At 39.4% G+C, this 20,904-nt stretch overlaps 1 protein-coding gene across 43 annotated transcripts in view; it reads right to left on the minus strand.

Moving 5' to 3' along the window:
- Nucleotides 1–20,904, minus strand: part of Rims1 (regulating synaptic membrane exocytosis 1) — a 499,822-nt gene that overhangs the window by 98,828 nt on the left and 380,090 nt on the right. For 18 of the 43 annotated variants that reach the window (NM_001398595.2, XM_087567849.1, XM_087567847.1 and 15 more), the window contains 3 exon segments: nucleotides 12,662–12,774; nucleotides 13,859–14,041; nucleotides 19,430–19,501. In NM_001398595.2, coding sequence (NP_001385524.1) covers nucleotides 12,662–12,774; nucleotides 13,859–14,041; nucleotides 19,430–19,501 — 368 coding nt within the window. 43 annotated transcript variants of the gene reach the window in all.

Here is a 20,904-nt window from a genome sequence, read left to right on the forward strand (position 1 = left end):
TTCATTCATACAATTCTCCCTGAGCATGCATGTATTTAAATAGAACCACCTCTCATATTAATTTAAAAGCTTAGGAGTAGAAAATTGTTCATTTTATCTGTGTGTAGATGCATGTGTGTGTTTGAACAAACATATGTGTTTGGATGTCCAGAGAGGCCGGACGAGGACACTGGGTCACCTGGAGCTGGAATCGTAGGCAGTTGTGACCTTTCCCTGCGTATACTCAGATAGAGAACACAGAGCTTTTCAGAGCACACTCCAGAGCTGCAATAGGACTTCTGTACTCTCACTTTGGGCAATAGGACTTCTGTACTCTCACTTTGGGCAATAGGACTTCTGTACTCTCACTTTGGGCAATAGGACTTCTGTACTCTCACTTTGGGGCTTCCTTATTTCTAACAGCAACTACCTGTAGCCAACATAAATAAATGAATAAAAAAATGCAAGAGACTGAACTCCTGGTCCTAAGGTTCAGTACTAATGTCTTTCTACTCTCGTTATTTAACTCTTCCCGCTTTCTTCTGAACTCCCACTGTCAAATGCAGGAGCCTAGCACAACTGTCTCCTGAGTGGCTTCATCCAGGAACAAATGGAAACACACGCAGAGACCCATAGCCAAAAGTCAGGGAGAGTTCAGGGAGTCTTGTAGAAGACTAGGGGGACAGGATTGAGCAAGCTGGAGCGGTTAAGGACACCATAAGGAGACCTTCAGTGTCAACTAAGCTGGGCCCATAGGGGTTCACAGAGACTGAACCATCAACCAAAGAGCACACAGGGGCTGTACCCCCACCCCGCCCCACCCCCGCACACACACACTCATAGCAGAGGTGCAGCTCTGGTCTTCATATGAGTCTTCTATCCTTGGAGCAGGGGTTGTCTCTATGGCTGGCATTTGAGCTGCTTCCCCTACATGGACTGTCTGGTTGGGCTACAGTTGGGGAGGATGTGCCTCTACCTCCTGGGACTTGATGTCCCAGGGTGGGGTGTTACCCAAGTGGGGCTTCCCCTTTTCTGTGGCGAAGGGGAGGGGGGAATGGAGAAGACTTTGTAAGAGCAGGACTGGGAGGGGAAGAGGGAGCTGGGCTGCAATTAGGATGTAAAGTAAATAAAATAATTAAATTAAATATAGGGGGGAAAAAAGGAGCCTTCCATACGTGAAAACTAGAGAATAACAAGTGAAAAAAAATACTCCTAAATTTGAGTTCTCTTTCTAGAGCCCCATCTTACAATTTTATTTAATTCAAATATCTTTTAAAAGATTAATAAATCCTTAACATTTGTTAACTGAGTATTAAAATTTTTACATATCACTTTCAGAGACAATGTTATCTTGGGAATGTTTCTCATTTGCTTAAATGTTATAATTATATGTGATTTGATAGCATTCTAAGTTAAAATAAAGTTTTCATATATTTATATTTCTGTAAAAGTGAATATGTACCAATTTCAAAATCTGTAAAACTGGATAAATTAACATAGGCTTACATTTTGGTATTTGGGTCTGGAGAGATGGCTCAGTGATTAAAAGCTCTGTTCTCTCTGATGATGCAGGTCCTATTCTCAGCCATCTTTTTTTTTTTTTTTTTTTTTGGTTCTTTTTTTCGGAGCTGGGGACTGAACCCAGGGCCTTGCGCTTCCTAGGTAAGCGCTCTACCACTGAGCTAAATCCCCAGCCCCATTCTCAGCCATCTTTAACTCCAGTCCATGGTATCTAATGCCCCCTTCTGGCCTCCAGGGGCACTGCATGCATGTGGTGTATGCACAAATCATTGGTGTAGGCGAAACACCCAAACGCATTAAAATTTCTCATATATTTTTTAAGTGTTTTCTGTGGAACATGATTTTTAAATAAGCAAAATGAATTTCTACATTAGGTTTCTTGGGATAAGAAATATCTTTATCATTGTCTTTGCAAACACTAATTCATATGAGTCTATCTGAAGCACAGTAACTTCTGGACAGAATATCTGAGCCAGTTTTTGGTGTATTACCATATCTCATAGTTGGAGAATTAAAATATCTGCCCCCTACTTGAATGACAACATTGTGTTACTTTGGAGAGAGTAAAAACCCTCCTTATCCCAGTGTACCTTCCAAGAGGAGAACTGATAAATGACCCCACACCTAAAAGCTGTCAGATTGAATGTAAGATTCTACAGTGACTTTGGGTACTGAGAACAGCTAGAAAAAGACATTCCTTCATCTCTTATCAATACCTGAATCACGTTAGGTGACACAATGAATGACCCAGCTTGAGACCCATCCCATGGGCAAGCACCAATCCTTGACACTATTAATGATACTTTGTTACGCTTGTGGATAGGAACCTACCATAATTGTCCTCTGAGAGGCTTCACCAAACAACCGACTGAAACAGATGCAGAGACTCACAGCCAAACATTAGATGGAGCTTGGGGAGTCCTCTGGAAGAGTCAGGGGAAAGATGGAGGGACTCGAAGAGGACAGGGATCCCACAGGAAGTCCAACAGAGTTTTGGGGGCTCTCAGAGCCTGGACCACTCACCAAAGAGTAAACATGGGCTCGACCTAACCCCACGCATATGTATGTAGCAGATGTGCAGCTACGTCTTCATGCTGGTCCCTAACAACTGGAGCAGGAGTTGTCAGTAAATTTGTTGTTACCTTCCTGTGGATCCAGGTCTCCTAACCGGGTCTCCTTATCTGTCCTCAGTGAGAGTGGATGTGCCTAGTCCTGCAGTGGCTGATGGTTCTGGGGTTGAAGAGTAGGGTGGTGTGATACCCAGGTGGGCTTCCAGTTCTCAGAGGAGAAGGGGAGGGGGAATCAGGGGAAGAGCTACATGTGGGGGGACTAGAAGGAGAGGGGCTATGATATTGGGATGTAAAGTGAATAAATGAATAATTCAAAAAATAAATATTTTCTCTGGAGCACTGCACTTTACAAAGTAAATTCACTCCTAGAGACCCAGTAGGGACACACGGCAACACACTCTAGAGAGTAGGAAGTATTACACATTAAAAAGATCTGGCTGACTGAACTGAAGTAGGGCAAAAAAAAAAAAAAAAAAAAAAGGTTGAACGTAACGGCATTTTAAACGTAACTGGATCGTAAAATGTTCTGCCCAGGAAAGTGGGCTGACATTTGATGACTGAGAGTGCAATGTTGTCAGTGTGGACAGACATTCTTCTTTGTTTAGAAGCAATCTGGTAAAAAAGATAAGAATGGGGATTGGCTGATCTAAAGCTGAGGCTCGTGGTTCTGTAGCAGTCCAGCTCTCTCTGAAATGCCTCCATTTTAGTCACAGTTCCTACTTATAAAGAGGAGGGAGTCCTGAGAGAACCTCTTTTGCTGTCTTCCCCCCACCTCAGACTTGTGAAAACAGGGACTACAATGATTCAGTTTTGGGTTCCATTGCTTGCTTTCCAACACTTTAAATTCACCGATTCACCTAAATGTAGGTGTTATGAGAAAAATGAGCTGATTTTTTTTAACATTGTTTAAACTTAAGAGATAGTGTCTTCCCTTGACGATCAACCTTACTTTCAGCCTCGAGCAAGCTAACGATTTGTCAGGTCCTCCCTTAACGTCTCCATCAGCACTGCCAATACACTATGCATGAGAATAAATCTGTAAAGGGTTTGCACTCCGTGCACGTTTCCCAATGCTGGAGCACCTGCCTGCTAGAAAATGAATTCCAGTTTGCACGTATAGAAATGTTTTCGATTGTTCTTGAGCCTTGACATAATTCCTCTTAGATATTATACGGCATTCAATAATAACGAGGACAGAAAACGATAACCTTTATCCAACACGAGGATCACAAACAGTGACAAGCAAGTTAACACCTGTGGAGTGGATATATCAGTCCGGCTTTACGAAAATTACAGAAGGGAGTCTATTTGGTCTAGATAATTGAAAGGGCACACTGGCAGAGGTGAAGAAAAGTATTTGCCAAATAACTGCTCACATCTCACCGCAGCCACATGACCTCACCTTTTTTGTTTTAGCTTGCTTCGTTTCCAAGAAACTGCCTGGAGAATGCAAGGTCACCATCCTCAGGTGAAATCCTGGGAGCTCCAGCATACCAAAATGCCTCTGCTCAACAGACAAGACCAGGTCTGGATGGAAGGATCATCTTTTGGTCTCTTCTGCACTACTTAAGGTCAAACGGCTGCCACAAAAGCATTATATTCTTCACTGAAAGGTGATACCTTGTCAAAGGGCTGCAGGAACACTTAGCTCTCTGGTGTGAAGAGGGCCTAGTCTTTAGGGGTCAAATGACCTCTCATGTTTGGCCACCTTACTCATGGTTCCAACATTAACAACAACAGTGATACACTCAGCTCATTGGAACAGACTCTCTCCCAGGTGTGCAGTATCTGAAGGACTTAAACACCTAGACAGTGGACATCAAAGAGACAGGGCACAACTGGACACCGTGGTTAGACATTTTTCCTTTTCACTCTCTTTACAAATCTCAGGAGGAAGAGGTAAAGAAAGTCTTTGATCGGGTAAGGTACATCTTTCAAGGATTGTTATGTAGGAAATATCTAAAGCCCTAATGCCTATTACAGCGTGCTCTCTAGGAAATACACTCAACAAAACAGAATGTGAAGATCAAAACCACAACTTCTAGATCGTGTAACTTACTGTTTGTCCCTCTCAGTAGCTAATTTTAAAGATGCAGCAATGATCCAGTAAACAAAACCAACGTGATATTTATAATATATGCTGACGTAAAAGGGCTGTGCCTGAATGATCCAGCCCAAAAGATTAAGGAATATGAACCTTGCAAAAATATCCCCCCCTCCCTCTCTCTATCTAGATGTCCTTGCCTCTCCCACAGCTCTCTATTGCTCTCTTGAGGCCACAGTTAGGGATGGAACCCAGGGTTTCATGCACACTCAGCAAGCATACTACGATGTATCTAAAAATTCTAAATATTATAAATCATAGCCTACAAAAATGGGAAATAACTGATTTGGCCTCTTATGCTATCCTATAAATAATAAATTTTAATAAAATTATAATCTTTTGGTACTATTTTAAAGACAATTAGGAAAATATAAAATTTAAAAATTACAAATTGGTTAACTTAGAGCTTCGAGCCTAGATCTTCCCATTTTACCACTGTATACAATAATCCTTCTAGTATTATAAATGATTAATGACCTATACTAGAGTTAATGCAACAGAAACTAAGAAAATTTACATTTTCACGTCTACCTAAATTCAACCTAATTAAGGTTAATGGTATATTGCCACAAAATTTCCTTTGCATCGCTTAACCCTCAAACCGTTTCTGTCACCGGTTAGCATAGAAAAGTACAGGCAATATGCTTTAATATTCATTATAAAACTTACATGAAAATGCAGTTGACTAGCATCATTCCTTAAACAGCTATTATAATAATTACCACACATTTCATCAACCAGGTAGAAAACAAAACGTAACAAAATGCCCCCCCTTTTGTTCCTTTGAAATCATTACTAGAACTCTAAATGATTTTCACTATACAGGTCTATGAATTACATACCCCTTATAACTAAGGACAACATATCCTTTAGAAAACATAATACAATGTCTTCCGTTATGACTCAATATTGCTTCCAGGAGGCAGAGATAATGAACTTAAATACCATACAAAGAAAAAAAATTCTAGAAATTTATCATGACAATAACATTTTTTCTCACCTTGAAGTCATTTAATTTCTGGTTCACTTTTGATCTTCGTTTATCATTATTTCGATCCCCCAAACTACATTCATGGGCTCTTTAAAACTGTCCAAGAAATGTACCAGAGAGGGAAAAAATTGGCTTACTTTCAGAATGAACGGTTAAAAAAATAGGCCTTTAAAAGCAGTCTGTGAAACCTAAAATGATAACATCTCTCAGCTTTCAACACAGAAGGAGTCAAAGGTAAATTAAGTTGTGTGAATATTTATAACTCTTCACCTGAATTTTCAAGCCCAGTTGTGATATCTATTCAGATTTAAAGGGTCTGATTCATTGTTGTTGGTGGTGGTGGTGGTAGTGATGGTGTTGCATGGGTGATTTAAGGAGAAACCAGGCACAGCTGAGTGGTCCACAGCTGAATTAGTAAGTGGATGCATGAAGACTGAGTGGTCTCCAAGACCATCATGTCGTGTCATGAAAGAATCTGTTGCATCTTTATAGAGCAAAGAGGACAGAACACACACTACGGTCAAAATCTGGGACCACCTCACAGCACCTGAGAAAGTCCTTAAGACTGCCTTTCTATGCATGTGAGCGCTATTTAGATGCTACTCCGGGTGCTTGGTAAGCACCCAATAAACAGGGTATTGGAATGTCTGTTCCAGGGAGTTTGAGCAGGGTCCTCAGAGTTAGGCTCACCATGTATCAAGTGGGTGACCAACGAGGGTTCAGGTTTTCAATCTCCTGAAGCTTTGGGTGCCTCAGTTAGAAAGTAGAGAATATTAATACTTCTATTCTGGGTCGTTGTGTCAATATGAGGCAATGCGTGACACTCTTAGTCGAGTGATCAATATGTAGGGAATGATGAATTTTGTTCATCGTTGATTATGCTCTGGGACATTACTAAGACAGTTCTCTATAGGTAGATTGGACAACTGTCTTCCCAGAACAGTTACAATCTTAGCACTGTAAGTGTTGCATCATTTCAGAAAAACTGGGGTTTTCAGCTGCAAGCTAATTTCGTCTACATATCATCAAAACAGAAGCAAACCGATGAGTTTATTGACCTTTGCAGCCAGTAAAGTTTGGTCAGTCCCATCGCTCATTTTCTTGGGGAGCAAGCATTCGAACCACATGAATTCTCTCTTAATGATTATAGAAGAGGGACTACAGATTATAGATAAAGCATTTTCTCTTCTTTTCAGCCTCAAATGTGTCTTTGAAAAGAAAATCTGAACTTGCTTTAATTCCTTCTGGGCTGAGGGTCACTGTCAGTGGCTAAACTATGCTGCCTCAGACCCTATAAGAGGAAGACACCACCCTTAGCTGCTGAGTCTTGCTGGATGAACTGTCACATGTGTTCCTTTCGTTGATTCCAGTTACACAGTGTGTTCTGTGAGGCTTATCTACACCCTAGCTCAGCGGCTCAGCTGGGTCTACCGCCTGTCAGTCAGGGCATACTGAACCATGAGAACATTAACATACGATGTGGTCTGTAGCAAGGTATTAGGGTAGTCATTCTTTGTTAAAAAAGCAAACATTCTGTTGTGTCACAGGGAGACTTTGCAGTAGCTACCTGTGGCTTTTAGTTGATAATAACAGAAAACCTCTGATCACCTGCTCTTCTAATAAGCTGTTGCTCTGAATCTTTGGGAAAATATATTAGAGATGCTTACAATATAAAATTCAAAGTACTTTTTACCATGTTGTTAGCCTTGCAAATCTAGACATATTCCTCTGAATCTAAGAGAAAGGACCAGTCACTTCTGTAGTATTGAATGTAAAGTTGCTTCTGATATGTAGAACAAGGATAGAAGATGTTTGTGAGTGTACTGAAACCCAGGATAACAGCTTCTTCATTTCACTGAAGAACCTTTTGCTTTAGCTACTGTTTGACGTAAATATGTCAAATGGTATGCTCAAATATGTACTTTATGTGCCTGACGTTTAATTCTATTCATTATAAGATTAGACTAAACAATATTATCTGTTGCTTATCAAGTAGTATTGAAGACTGAATTATTGGATATTATCTACCATCCTGAGATCCACAACATATCCCAGGTATATTAAGAGTCAAGAGTATAGCATTTGGTATTGGAGTTTTTTAAAACAGGATTCTCAAAGTATAGTGAAAGAAACTGAAGAAAACACCTTTTAGTTCTCTACTACTGATAATGAGTAAAGGGCAAGGCTCTCTTATTTTGTGTGTGTGTGTGTGTGTTTGTGTGTGTATGTGTGTTTGTGTGTATGTGTGTTTGTGTGTGTATGTGTGTTTGTGTGTGTTTGTGTGTGTGTACATGTGTGTGTATTTGTGTGTGTATGTGTATGTGTATGTTTGTGTGTGTGTTTGTGTGTGTGTTTCTGTGTGTACATGTGTGTGTTTGTGTGTGTGTGTGTACCACTTGTGTGCAGACACACAGAGTTCAGATGAGAGAACTGTGTGATGAAACTAGACCTATAGGTGGTTGTGCTCTGCTTAATGTGAATGTTGGGAGCTGAACTCAGTACCTTTTCGAGAGCAGAACAAGTTCTCAAGCACTGATATATTTTTTCCAACCCCCAGGGCAGATATCCTGAATATAGATGGTGCTGTGATCACGATTAGCTTTGAGAATTACTAAAATAAACAAATCAGTTCAAACTGCCTTTAAATACCCAATAAATATACCTATAAACATCACACAATTAAAGTGTGATTAAAACACTATTAGAGCGATTTATAAATTTATATTTTAAAAAACTAATAATCGGGCCTAAAATAATTCAGAGTAAGAAGTGACGTGGGCAGTACAAAAGTCCAGAGTGGAAGCCAGAGACTCACTTGAAAATTAAGGGCAAAGATCAAACATAGGCTGTCACTCAAAAGTCAAAGGGGAGAAGAGAAATTGTCTCAAGGGCTGAGTTGGCTGAATACTGAATTATGTGTATCCTGTATCTCTCAGATGAATAGGATTAATACTCCAACAATACTGAAGCCTGGAGCTCTACATGATTGAGTTAGCTGCTCCAAGCACGCCTGACTGCAGTGAGGGTGAGAAATCCTACGAAGCCCGTTCTATCTAGACAATAAGATGTAGGGACTTTCATTTATGTACCATACATGCAACCCGGGGATATGGAATTACACGAAGGCGACCCAGGGATAAGTAATGAGTGTGTCACTGTTAATTTTAGTCTTAAGATGTCTCCCTCCTTGATATGAGTTGTATAACATGAATCTGTTTACTATGAAAGAATTAATAAGTGGCAAAATCACCTCAGAGAAATAACGGCCTGTGAAATATCAGAGAAATAACTACTTGTTAAATAACTTTGGTCATTAATCTGACAGTATCATAACTCTTACACATGATAAAAGTAACAGTATGAATGGGTAGAAGTTACATTGATATTTACCTTTAGTGGAAGAGTAACATTTTTCTTGTTCTTCAATGAATTAAATGCACATAATGATGGAAACAAAAGAAAAGAAATCAGCAAATTCATAGTTAGACATGGAAATGTGAGTTAACAAAACGGCATGGATAATAAAGATGCACAACACATAAGGTGGCGAGGTAAACCATGAGAAAGCTTCACAGGTGGTGAAATCAACCCAAAAATGAAAACGGCAGTTCAAAGATTTAAACAAAACAAGGATATCAGGATAGAATCTGTTTGATATTCCCAAGGCGATGCCACACTATTTCCTCTTGCCTTGTAAGAACTACACAGTTTGGCAACAATTTTATTAAAGCGTTTTAATTTAAACCCACCACTGCCTCCCACTGCAAATGTATTGAAAGCATACTTAAGCTGCATAGAAACTTGAACTGTAACACTGCCCCTTCTTATGATTTGAAGTTGCATGTGATTGAGCCTACTTTTCTGTTGAGTAGAAGGTATGTAAGTTTTAGCAAGGGAATACTTCTGTAGCATTTTCTGTGAACAATATATATATATATATATATATATATATATGCATATATATATATGTATATATGTCAATGTTGGTAGTCTTTGTCTTCAAATGAACTATATAGCAAATACCTCAAGATGAAATTATTCACTTTTTAAATATTACACATCCTAGATGTTCCACAAAACATTAGCTCTACCTCCTTGCTGTTATACATTTTCTTGCAAAATAACTGGCCACATCTAAAGGAGCTGCTGGTGCTGTTTCAGGCTTTAAGTAGTACAGGCAATGTCAACAGATGCAACCAATGGCTCGCCCTTAAGCGTTGGTTTGTGAATGGTCTTTGTGTGCTTCATTAAGAGGCATCCAGGAAATGCAAAAGTGACAAGACATGATTCAGAAAAACCACACATGTTTATACAATCAATCCTGAGTGTCATTATTTTATGTAAAATGACTCCATATCATATTCAATACTGAGATGCAATCGAAGAAATTTCAAGAAACTCTCTGCTTTCAATTTTTACATACTGCCAAGAGAACCCTAAGGGATAGATTATATATTAAAGTACTCTATCTCAAAATAAATACTGCAATTACCTGCTTTTCCTGCCATCTACTTTTACATAACTAGACTTCAAAGTAGTAATTGGGTCTAATACTCCATCTTCTGAAAGGGGGCTTCAAATATTTTTAAAATAGTAAATAAATGTACCCTTTAAAATTATAGCCTTCAAAATTAGAAAAATCTGTTTATAGTACAGGTGGTACAGTGCTTGATGAAAATTAGGAGAATCTACCCAGAAAATCAAATTATTTTTTTATTCAACCTAGGAAAATAGCATAGATAATCATGTACAAAAAAAGTTTTAATAAAATTAATGATTGTATCAAGAGAGTACATCGATTTCTAGGAAACTAAATCACTCGGAGCATTTGTTCTTACCAATTAGCTGTTGATCAACTGGATTACTTTTAAGAGCAGTAAGCCAGGCCTTCACACAAGATTAAATAAGAAAAACCAGAAGTCGTGAATAGGATCTTAAGCAATCACAAATAAACCAGAGTTGGTGTTAATTCCCAAACAAGGCAGTACTACAGTCCAACAACCCCACAGACAGGGCAAGGACTGACACACCTATGTCAGGGACAGTGAAATTCATCATGAGTAAACTGCTAAGGCATAAGGCGTAGGCTAGTTCATGAATCAGATTTCCAAAGCAATTGAAGATCAGTGTGTTGCGTGAATGGTTCAGCATGAAACACACCCAGAAGATGACCGAAAACACTAACGTCATTTACCACAAGCCCCAGAGCATGTGTCAGTGTTATAAAGTCATACTTCAGAGTGCTCAGATTGAACAGGACATAATGACCGTTCTGCTCTAGAACCTCTGTCTGTATTAGAACGTTTCAGGAACCGTCAGCAGCCAACCATGCTTAACTGAATTAGTTCTCATAAGAAATAGCAAAATAACTCCAACAGTCTCATTCCCACTCAGTCCCTTCTTCCCGCCTCAATCCAATCCGTACACACTGACGTTCTCCCTGAAAGACAACTGCGGATAGGAATATCGTAAAACAGCAGATGTGAACGAGGAGACATAAACTTGAGAAATAAATGCTCTAAAACATTGCTATAATCCCGCTGTGCACCCCCACACACCATGAAGCATTTTACTTGAAACTGAAGGAAATGCAAAGAATTTTCGGACCACGTGACTTTGCCGGGGTTTCCAGTGTGACTGATAACCCTGGGTTTAGAGAAGCATCTCAATTTATGGTTCGTTCAGTTGTGCAACAAGAGTTCATGGAGGAGGTAACACGCCATCACCTCACGGTTGAAAAATTAATGTCTCGACAGCTGTACTGCTGGTGTAGTTCAGATCATGTTAGGCTTGCTTAATCGTCTCAAAGCATTCCAAAAGAAAGAACCCCTATTGGAGCTGTGGGTTTTACAATCGATTACTGGTTTAGGAGGGAGTTTCACCGAGACTGCGTTTTCCTAGTTGACTAAATGTATACATTCGTCTCATCTCTGAACATGGTATACCAACAAGAAACATGATTTAAAAAAAAAAACACAAATCTGGCTGTTGTAGCTTTTGGTACCATTGGCAGTGTTGACACCAGTTATTCACACTAATATTCCTATTATCAAGTACTTCGCGGGGTAAAATAGACCACTTCCATCACCAAAGCCATGTGATCTGGGAGGGAATGTGAACAACCGACAGCGTTAAGAGAATTCAAAAATTGAGTCAGCCAGGCGTTTCCCAGGGATGTGCATTTGCAGGGGACACTTTACTGTATTCATTGTTCTTGAGCCACAGCCCTGAGCTAGAGAAAAATCCAAAATTTCTTTTAGTCTTTCTTCATAATAAAGGTGATAGAAAATACTAATATCATTTGCTTGCTAAGAAACGGGTCAGGAAAAAATAGAGTTTTAGTCCAGCATTTCAAATGTTTAACTCATGTACTTTAATCCTGGTTTCTATTAAAGCACGCCATCCCTCCACCAAACACACACACACACACACACACACACACACACACACACACACACACACTCTATTAAGAAAACAAAACAACCCATGTCTGCTTAATCTAAGAAATCCAGGCAATGTGGCTTATGAGAAAATAACAAATACATATTTTGAGCAATATCCATCATCAAACTGGTTAAAACTCTAGATATTGGCAATGGAGCTAAAATAGAAAACACTAATGTACGACCTAATGATCATATTTAATTTTAAATATTTTCAATCATAATTTCTTAACAGATAGCACTGAGGTTTTGAAAATATGTGTCACCTAGTTTTGTGCTTTTGCAAAACTGTTAGGGACTCTATCCACATCAGTTAAACCATCATCTAAACTCAGTCAACATCACGTAACAAAGGCTGCTAATTGTTACATGGTATGGACCAGTAGAACTAGGTGCTGGGGCGGGGCGGGGGGGTAAAAGTACAAAAAACCAAATTCCTAAGATTCAGAGAGTTGCATATGATCTCAACAGCACAATTTAATTAAATGGGGTGTTAAGAGGAGAAGGTTCTCGACTCCTGGTGTTTGGACAAATAGCTCTCTTTTTTGGATACCTTGTTCTATACTGCCGCTTCGAACTGGCACCTGTGGGAGCTGTCTTCCACGGCGACTGCCGAAGGATGTGTCTGCTGGAGGAGACTGGGTTGGGCTTCCTTGTCGGTGCGTTCTGTAGGCAAACAGCAAGGAGAGGGTGAAATTCCAATACGGTTGATGAAAAAAGAAAAAAAAAATGCCTTTTCCAGTCACTACTAAAATAGCCATAAAACAACTAAATGGGTTCTTATAAGTGAGATCAGATACTTTAAATGACACACACACAAAGGCAACACTATAATAGGAGGTTGAAGGGGGCGGGGCAGGTCAGGATCTGCCCTACACATTCTGCATGGTGAATTCTTGAATTAAGCAGAATGGGACTTGCTTTCTCCTAACCTTCTATGAGGCTGTCGTTTCTTTAAGGTGTTTACGTTTGGCAGCGTCATGACAGAACTGACCACACCTCCGGATATTAAAGAAAAGTAGTTCGGAAGGTAAGTTGCCGATCGGCTCGCACTGGGCTCAGACTACAGTGGAACCTACTTGAGAGGCATTTGGAATAATGAGCTCTAGATGCACAGCCTGACACCAGTTACTGATCAGTTGTGCACTCAATTTTTTTTAAATTAACGCAGAGAGCAAACCCCAAAACAGATATTGAACAACCCGGGACACATGCTCCAGGATATTCCAATGGGAGGATTAATATCGGAGATGAGACTGTGGAGAAGCATGCAGGAATACCTCATTCTCACCCAGATTAAGCTGACCCCCATCGGCTGGCGTTCAGAGACTTTGTAAGTAAAGGAATGTTAGACACTCCATGATATTATGAATGCACACGATAAGGCTCCTTTGAGAAACCCTCTTCCGTTTTAATAAACAAATGCATAGTTCGGTTCTGAGCCATCTCATCATAGAACATTTCATGTGATAAAGTAGGTATGATATGCCACACACGGATGAAAGGACAGCACACAGCCAGGTTCGGCTTTTGATGGGAGCTAATCGGCAGGAACTAGAGAATATATGGCCAGCACAGTGAGTAGATGCGGGTGGTAGAGAATATGGGAGCAGGTCAAGTGCCACAAAGCAAAGATTTAAAAAACTATGGTGTCGTAATGAGTGGATGCTTCGAGTGCGCAGGGAGGAACAACACCACACCAACACCCGGCAGCAGAACACGAATGCTGGGCTGGACACTGAATAGCAACCTTGTCAGAAGTGGAGAAGGTGGCGCCGACCCTCCGGGGGCAAGGTGGTGCATAGAACACAGGGTTCTGACACTAGAGTGCTCGCTCGACCGTGAACGAGTGGGATGCTTTCCCCTAACGACCGGTTGATCGGTTGCTCTTGGGGTTGCGTATCCCCTTCTAGAAAGGCATGGTGGGAGAACCCTAAAACATCAGTGCCAGAAAAGATCTTCAGTCAGCAGGTTTCGTTAACTTAACACCAACACATCTGTCCAAGGAAAACCTGGATACTCTTAAAGTACAAGAGGGACGCTCGCCCCACACAGTTATTGAGATGGGAATGTCACTGTTGACAATCCACAGGTACGTAACATTATAAACGACCAAACTAGGCTGTCTTCATATAATCGACTTCTCATGAACCTTCCAGAGTCAAAGAGAAACCCTCTTAACTGTATGTCCAGTGTATCAATCATGTAGAGCAGAAGGCAAGAACACGGTAAAGATCTGGTGATTGAATATGTGTGTGTGTGTGTGTGTTGTGACAATGATTAACACCATCGTACTCCTTAAGAATGTGAACTGGAAATGTGTGTACACTTTAATAATGTTCATAGTTTGATGGTGCAAGCGGCGAGCCTAGGGTAAGCAGAACGCCACGAGAGCGTGGCTCTTCAGTTTAATCTAAGACTGAGAAATAAAACTGAAGCTTAAACAATACTTCATTGACTTATACACCCAGTTAGGCGGCTAATGTGTAGGTAGAATGGGTTTTCTTACATATGACAGTCTCTGAAATGCAATTGTGAATACAGGGACAGTTGTCTTCATATGGTACTCAAAAATCGGGATGAAAAAATTTTCTGAATTAATTTCTAAGGATTAAAATAGGATCGCAGACACACACGTTTGTAATAGGTGCTTTTGACATATGATAGACACTTTTGCTCCTCGCGGCAGTTTAGTATTGTTTTGCTGACGGGTGTGACTGAAGTGACTGCTGTGTATTGACAAGAGCATAACAGCACCTCATCCTTATAAATAGCAATAATTAAAAATGTGTTTATTGTCTTAAGTATGAGAACAGCACATACTGGTTACCCAAAAATGTATCTATTGAAAATTTTATTCCATTTTTATTTAGTTTCATATTCTTTTAAATGAAATATTTCTTGCAACAAGACTGACGCTTGCTTTCTTTGAGCTATGTCTTCCATTTCGGAAGAGTGAAAAAGGAAATACCGGTTTTCAGAGAACAAGGGAGTGCAGCTTACATCTGTGACAAAGGTACGCTGTATCCCCTTGTGCTGTGGATTAAGGCTTTATTAGATACTGATTCATGTCCTGAACCCTCACCTGTCACTGCCACTTCCAAGGATAAGGAAACTGGTGATGTTCTACTTATTCTCATAGTTTATCTGTGCTGAATTGACTTTTGCACTAACCATCTAAAACTGGCTGAGAAGTGAACTTATATGACCATATTATTTCCAACACCAAACAAGGTTTATCTATTCCTCTTTATAAGTCATTATTAAAAGAATCATATTGTTCAAAATATATGTTTTTGACCGTGGCTTAAAATTAAATTGTACAGTTGTCACATCAGTAATAGAGTGTCTCTTGGATACTACAATTTCACGTCAACCTTATTTCATTCCTTGACGAAATTTCTAAGCACCTAAGAACAACACAAGTGTGACCTTGGATAAGGATAATTTTGGTGAACTTTATGTTTCACCCAGTTGTATGGAAAAGGTTATAACAACCATTTTTAGAAGGAGATGAGTGGATTCTAGATGAATAATTTAGTATCCTAGCTCCATAACTTGTGACTTGGAGAATTGGGTGTCAGCTGGAGGAAGACTGCAGTCCTGGAGAAGAGCCATGGTGTTCCAAGTCAAACAGTTTGCACAGGACCTGTTTTACTTATTTTTTCCTTTACATAAAGTAACTGTCCACATGCCCCAATAACATAAAAGGTTCTTGGTACAAGTCAATCTATGGAGTGCAGACCAGAGGAGAAATAAAGCTACTTTGGTTGAGCAAGAGAGAGATATGTGGCCACAAGCTTGAGCTCCAAGAGAAGGAATTGGGAAAGAGATAGCAAAAGTGTTGCAGAGGAGAAGTGACGTGGTTAAGTATGGTTTGTTTAGGCAAACAGATAGGAGAAGTGGTCAAGAAGTTTCAAGGTACAATAATGTAGAGTTGAGAGTTTCAAGGCTTTTGAGCCTTGATAATTTTTATAAAATGGGTTATACTAAGAAGGGAAAGATGTCAAAAGAATGGGAGAAACTTAGAATGATCCTGGTAGGGAAGAAAACCAAACATGGATGGCAGAAAATAGAAGTAAGTGTGAAGAAATAATAACATAAATAATAATAAGGTCTTTAATGTTAGTGTAAGGACATTTAAAATTTAGGCTGTGTGTGTGGGGGGGAGTGCATTTACAAGGATTCATATGTGTGCATAACTGATATTTTGTGCCATGGCACATTTTGAATTATATGTACCTCTATTTCTATAAGTAAATTTGAAGAGCATTCATTAACTTGCAAAAAGACGAGGGAAGAGTGCTCGATACAGGATCCACACAGGTTTGCTGAGAACCGAGAGGCCCTTATTTTCTGAAGGTTGACATAGGTGTATGAAATTGATTCTTTACATTTTTTTGTGCTGTCTACTTCAACCTGGCATGCTAGAGGAACATAGGCAGAACAGAGGAGCGCATGACCTAATTACTGGAACAGAACTTGTTCTTATACCATGGGACAAAAAAGAAAAAAAAAAGAATTTCTAACAAATTGTACACCTTAAAAATTGAGTGATTTAGTATGATTTAAAGGGATTATGATGTGAGAGTTGGCAATAAAAATGTCTATAAAATCACATTTGCTGTGTCTGCTCTGTGTCCTCATTCATGAGTATACACATATATGTACACAGTAGCTTGCCGTCAGCAAGTGTGCATCTAAATAGCTACCCCTGGGTTTAATCACATCCTAACTCTGTACACCTTACTCTACAGTGTTGGACATCAACACGGCTCACCTCAAAACCTTAGGTCTCTAGCCAGACATTTCCGTTTTTGCAAACAGTCACAACTGGAGCTTAAAACTATGGTTTGGAGGATTTGTTTTCAATGATTTGGTAAAGAAGTAAGACTGTACATAGCATTTAAGTTTCCAACGGTTTATTCAGTGCTACCTATTACAGGCCTGCGAATCTCCTTCCCACAGTTGCAACACCTGCTTGCTTGTTTTGTCATATTGTGACTTGTTTTTTTTATTTATCTTATCTTATTTTACTATCATTCCTTAGAGACTTGTTTGTTTTCTAATGAAAGACAAAAAAGTTATGGATTCAGATGGGGAGGCCATGGGGAGAAACTAGGGAAGAAACTAGGAGGAGCTGGTGAAGGGACCTTAATTAGAATATATTACATAAAAAGCAGTCCAATCTATTACATTAAAATATGAGAGAGAGAGAGAGAGAGAGAGAGAGAGAGAGAGAGAGAGAGAGAGAGAGCAGGAGACACATATACACAGAAACAGAGAGAGACAGAAAGACAGAGAGAGGTAGAGAGAGAACCTCTAACAGGTCATTTTACATTTCGAAACATTTTCTTGTTAGGTTGTGGCCTTGATGAGTCAAGGGTCAATTGTCAATTTGGGGTATAGCCAAGTGATAGAGTATTTGCCTAACAATTGAATGACCTTAGGTTTCATTCCAAGCAGAAGGAAGGAAGGAAGGAAGGAAGGAAGGAAGGAAGGAAGGAAGGAAGGAAGGAGAAAAGAAGGGAAGGTGAGGGAGTAAAGAAGGAAGAAAGTGGGGAAATATGGAGAAAAGGAACCAATGTTCAAAGTCTTGGGCTAATTCATCTCAGCGACAGGGTTGTCATCATGTCAAACTCGGAGCTCCTGCAGAAACTACAGTTAATGTGGCCTCGGATATAAGAAGTCAACTGTCTTGTAACCAGCAATCAACGGTCTGCTTGAAAATTAGTCATACAGCTTAGATTCCAATAAAATCAACAAGGTATCTTAACTATCAACAACCAAAGCACATATGTAATAAGCTACAGTGTTCAGCTGAGCCAAGGATAAAGGCTGTAAACGCATCCACGTGACCAGCATGCCTTCACTGCTGGTCGCTGTCTGGTAGGATTCTGAGCTTCTGTCCTCCCAGTCCAATGACTAGTTTACTTTGCTTCCTCTCCTCACACTTTGGAGTCTCCCTAGATGCCTACTCTTTGTAAGGTATGCTCTCTAAAGGATCACTCATCTCTATGGGTCATTAGATTCCTCGGCTGCGTTTCCCTCTCTCCAGTTTAAGCAACCCTTTGACATCTCTCCTCCTAGTGTTAGATTTGGACTTTTGGAAGTGCTGGTCAATACCTTATCACTTAGGCTAGAACTCCAAGTGGCACATGTTTATGTCCTGAATGAATACAGGTTCTGTCTTGCTCAAGCCTTCTGAAGTAGCACAGCCGGACGTGTTTTTCTTTTTTTCTTTTTCCCCATCTATTCTTGGATATTTTCATGCATTTGCCAAATTTCAAAGGAAGCTATAATTCTGAAACTCAAAATCCATTTCCAGTGCCTCGGTTTAAGGACTACAAGCATATCGTGAACAGACTGAGTGTCTTTAGCATATTAACACGGCATAGCCAGGTCAGTCTTAACCTCTCAAAAAAAAAAATTCTCAGTTCAATTATGCTTCCTTTGCTTTGCATCCTGATTTACATTCTCCATTCAAAGATAGGCACTCAAACTAAAAGTACTTTTCACATTTTAGATATTTTCTCATATTTCCCCATTTTTCTATGCAACCTAGTTTTATCTATTGATTTTCTTCAGTAAGGCTGGGTTACTGATTATTTTCAAATTCCAACATTCCTTATGTCTGCTTTCACGCTATCTTCAACACACGGGATATTCAAACACTAATCTGTCTGTTTTTCCATTCATGCTGTTAAGGATTCTCAGACGAATAAACACATTTTTTATATTTGTATATTACTGTGGCTCTCTAGGTGTTTCTGTAGACATGTCAAGTGTCGATGTGCTGTACCTAGAGATACTCGACAACTTTGAAAGAGAATTGCAAATCAAAAATTGTTTTTTTACATAAACACAGTAAATAAGCATATCTATAAAATTCAAGAATTTTTAAATTACACCTTTGTAGAAAAATAAGACTTTTAAAAAATATACAATATTTTTCAAATATTTAACACACAGGCAACTTATTTATACTTTCCCGGTGAAGGTTCACTGGAACCAGTTGTTGTGGTTTCAGAAACAAAACATCAAGGTTCTAGCACATGTATGAGAATGAGTAAGTGTTTAATCCTCAATGGAAATGAGATTACCCACAGGGAGGAGGACACCCACTGTTTAAGGGCAGGCTTACACAAGGGCACTATTTTATTCAGTCGGAGACTTTTCTCACACTGTAGTCGATTCATTCATTTCCAGGACGCTCCAAGCATCACAATTTGAGCGTGTGAGCTTTCGGGATGCTAAAGGAGAGGCAGGGCATACCCGAGTCTACGTCAGAGATGGCAGCACCACACGACATCAAGCCTACCTGTCTGCATCAGAGGCTGTGCCTTTCCTAGACTGTTTTTGGATGCTACATCTTTCAGACTTTCTGGAGTGCCTGTGGGGATGAAATGTTAAAGAAAATACAAAAATAGATGATGAATAAAGCTACATTCACATCAAACGACGAAAAAAATTAAACAAAAAGAGAGAGACGTGAACAATGGCAACTAGTTTACCCAAATGGTTTTGTTCAGTCAATACTTTCACAATTAAAAAATTATATATGCATATATATACATATACATATACATATACATATACATATACATATACAAATCAATGAATGCTGGGTGGAAGACACGAATGGTTTACAGGAGATGGGCGATGCGGACATTGCATTCGTTTAAACAAGTACATCTCTAGCAGTGATCCGGCAGGACCCTGCCTCAGTAACGTATCTTGCCAATGAATTAAGAGAAAAGATGAAAGCCAGGATGAGCAGTGTTGCGATGGTAATGGTTTAGGTGCTGAAGGACTACACACGGCTTAACAGACAATCTAGGTTGCAGTTGAAGCTCTGTGCCCTAGAGTATTTCTGTTTTCTATCACACATATGAAGGGGCGGAAAATAGAAAGATGTCAACAGAAGTAAAAACATTTAAGCCAACCATGAGAGTTGTTTTTTAATGGCTAGTAAAGATGCCTAGGCAAGAAGGGAGAAATTCAAAAGCTAGCCACACCCGACATAACAGAGAAGAAAGCCTACAATTTTAAGGTTAAAAAGCACATGTAACATTCAACACCTGGAAATTAAGATTGTCATTTCCTCCTAAAAGCAATATACATAAAGTGAGAGAGAGAATGAGAGAGATAATATATAGTGTAACTTACATATACCTAGTTAGCCTAAAATGTGTGAACTATCATGTGACAAAATTACTGTTATGTGTAGGTATTTATAATGTACATGTGTATATAAATTTAGGACAGCTATGTATATAAAGTATATAGCATGTTATGTATATACATATATGATACACATAAATGTAAATAGTTTTTACAGTTGTGCATAAGTCAAATATCATTTCACATAGTTACTCATCGTGATACAGATTTGAAACAAATAATATAAAATATTGTGCCTTCCCAACACATACCTTTCAAAATCATAAGAATGTTTATTCTGTGTTATTATTCAATCTTTACATTTTGCACCTATTGTACTCTCCAAAGCCCTTTCTTTGTTGAGGCATGATGTGTCTGTTCTCCCTGAGAATTGTGGCCATTCTAGTTAAGTGCCTCTTGGACATCACACACACACACACACACACACACACACACACACACACACACACACACACACACCGTAAAGCACCAGATCTGCTTTCCAAAGTGTGCACACTTCGTCTTCTGCCAGCTCGCACCGTTTTACTTCTTTAATACAGGTGTGAGTTCTTAGCTGGAAGAACATACAGCAACCAGTTAAGTTGTGGCAAATGCGTTTCACGATGGCTAGGG

Source organism: Rattus norvegicus, chromosome 9 (assembly GCF_021556685.1).
Source record: "Rattus norvegicus strain SHRSP/BbbUtx chromosome 9, alternate assembly SHRSP_T2T, whole genome shotgun sequence".
Classification (NCBI taxonomy): Eukaryota; Metazoa; Chordata; class Mammalia; order Rodentia; family Muridae; genus Rattus; species Rattus norvegicus.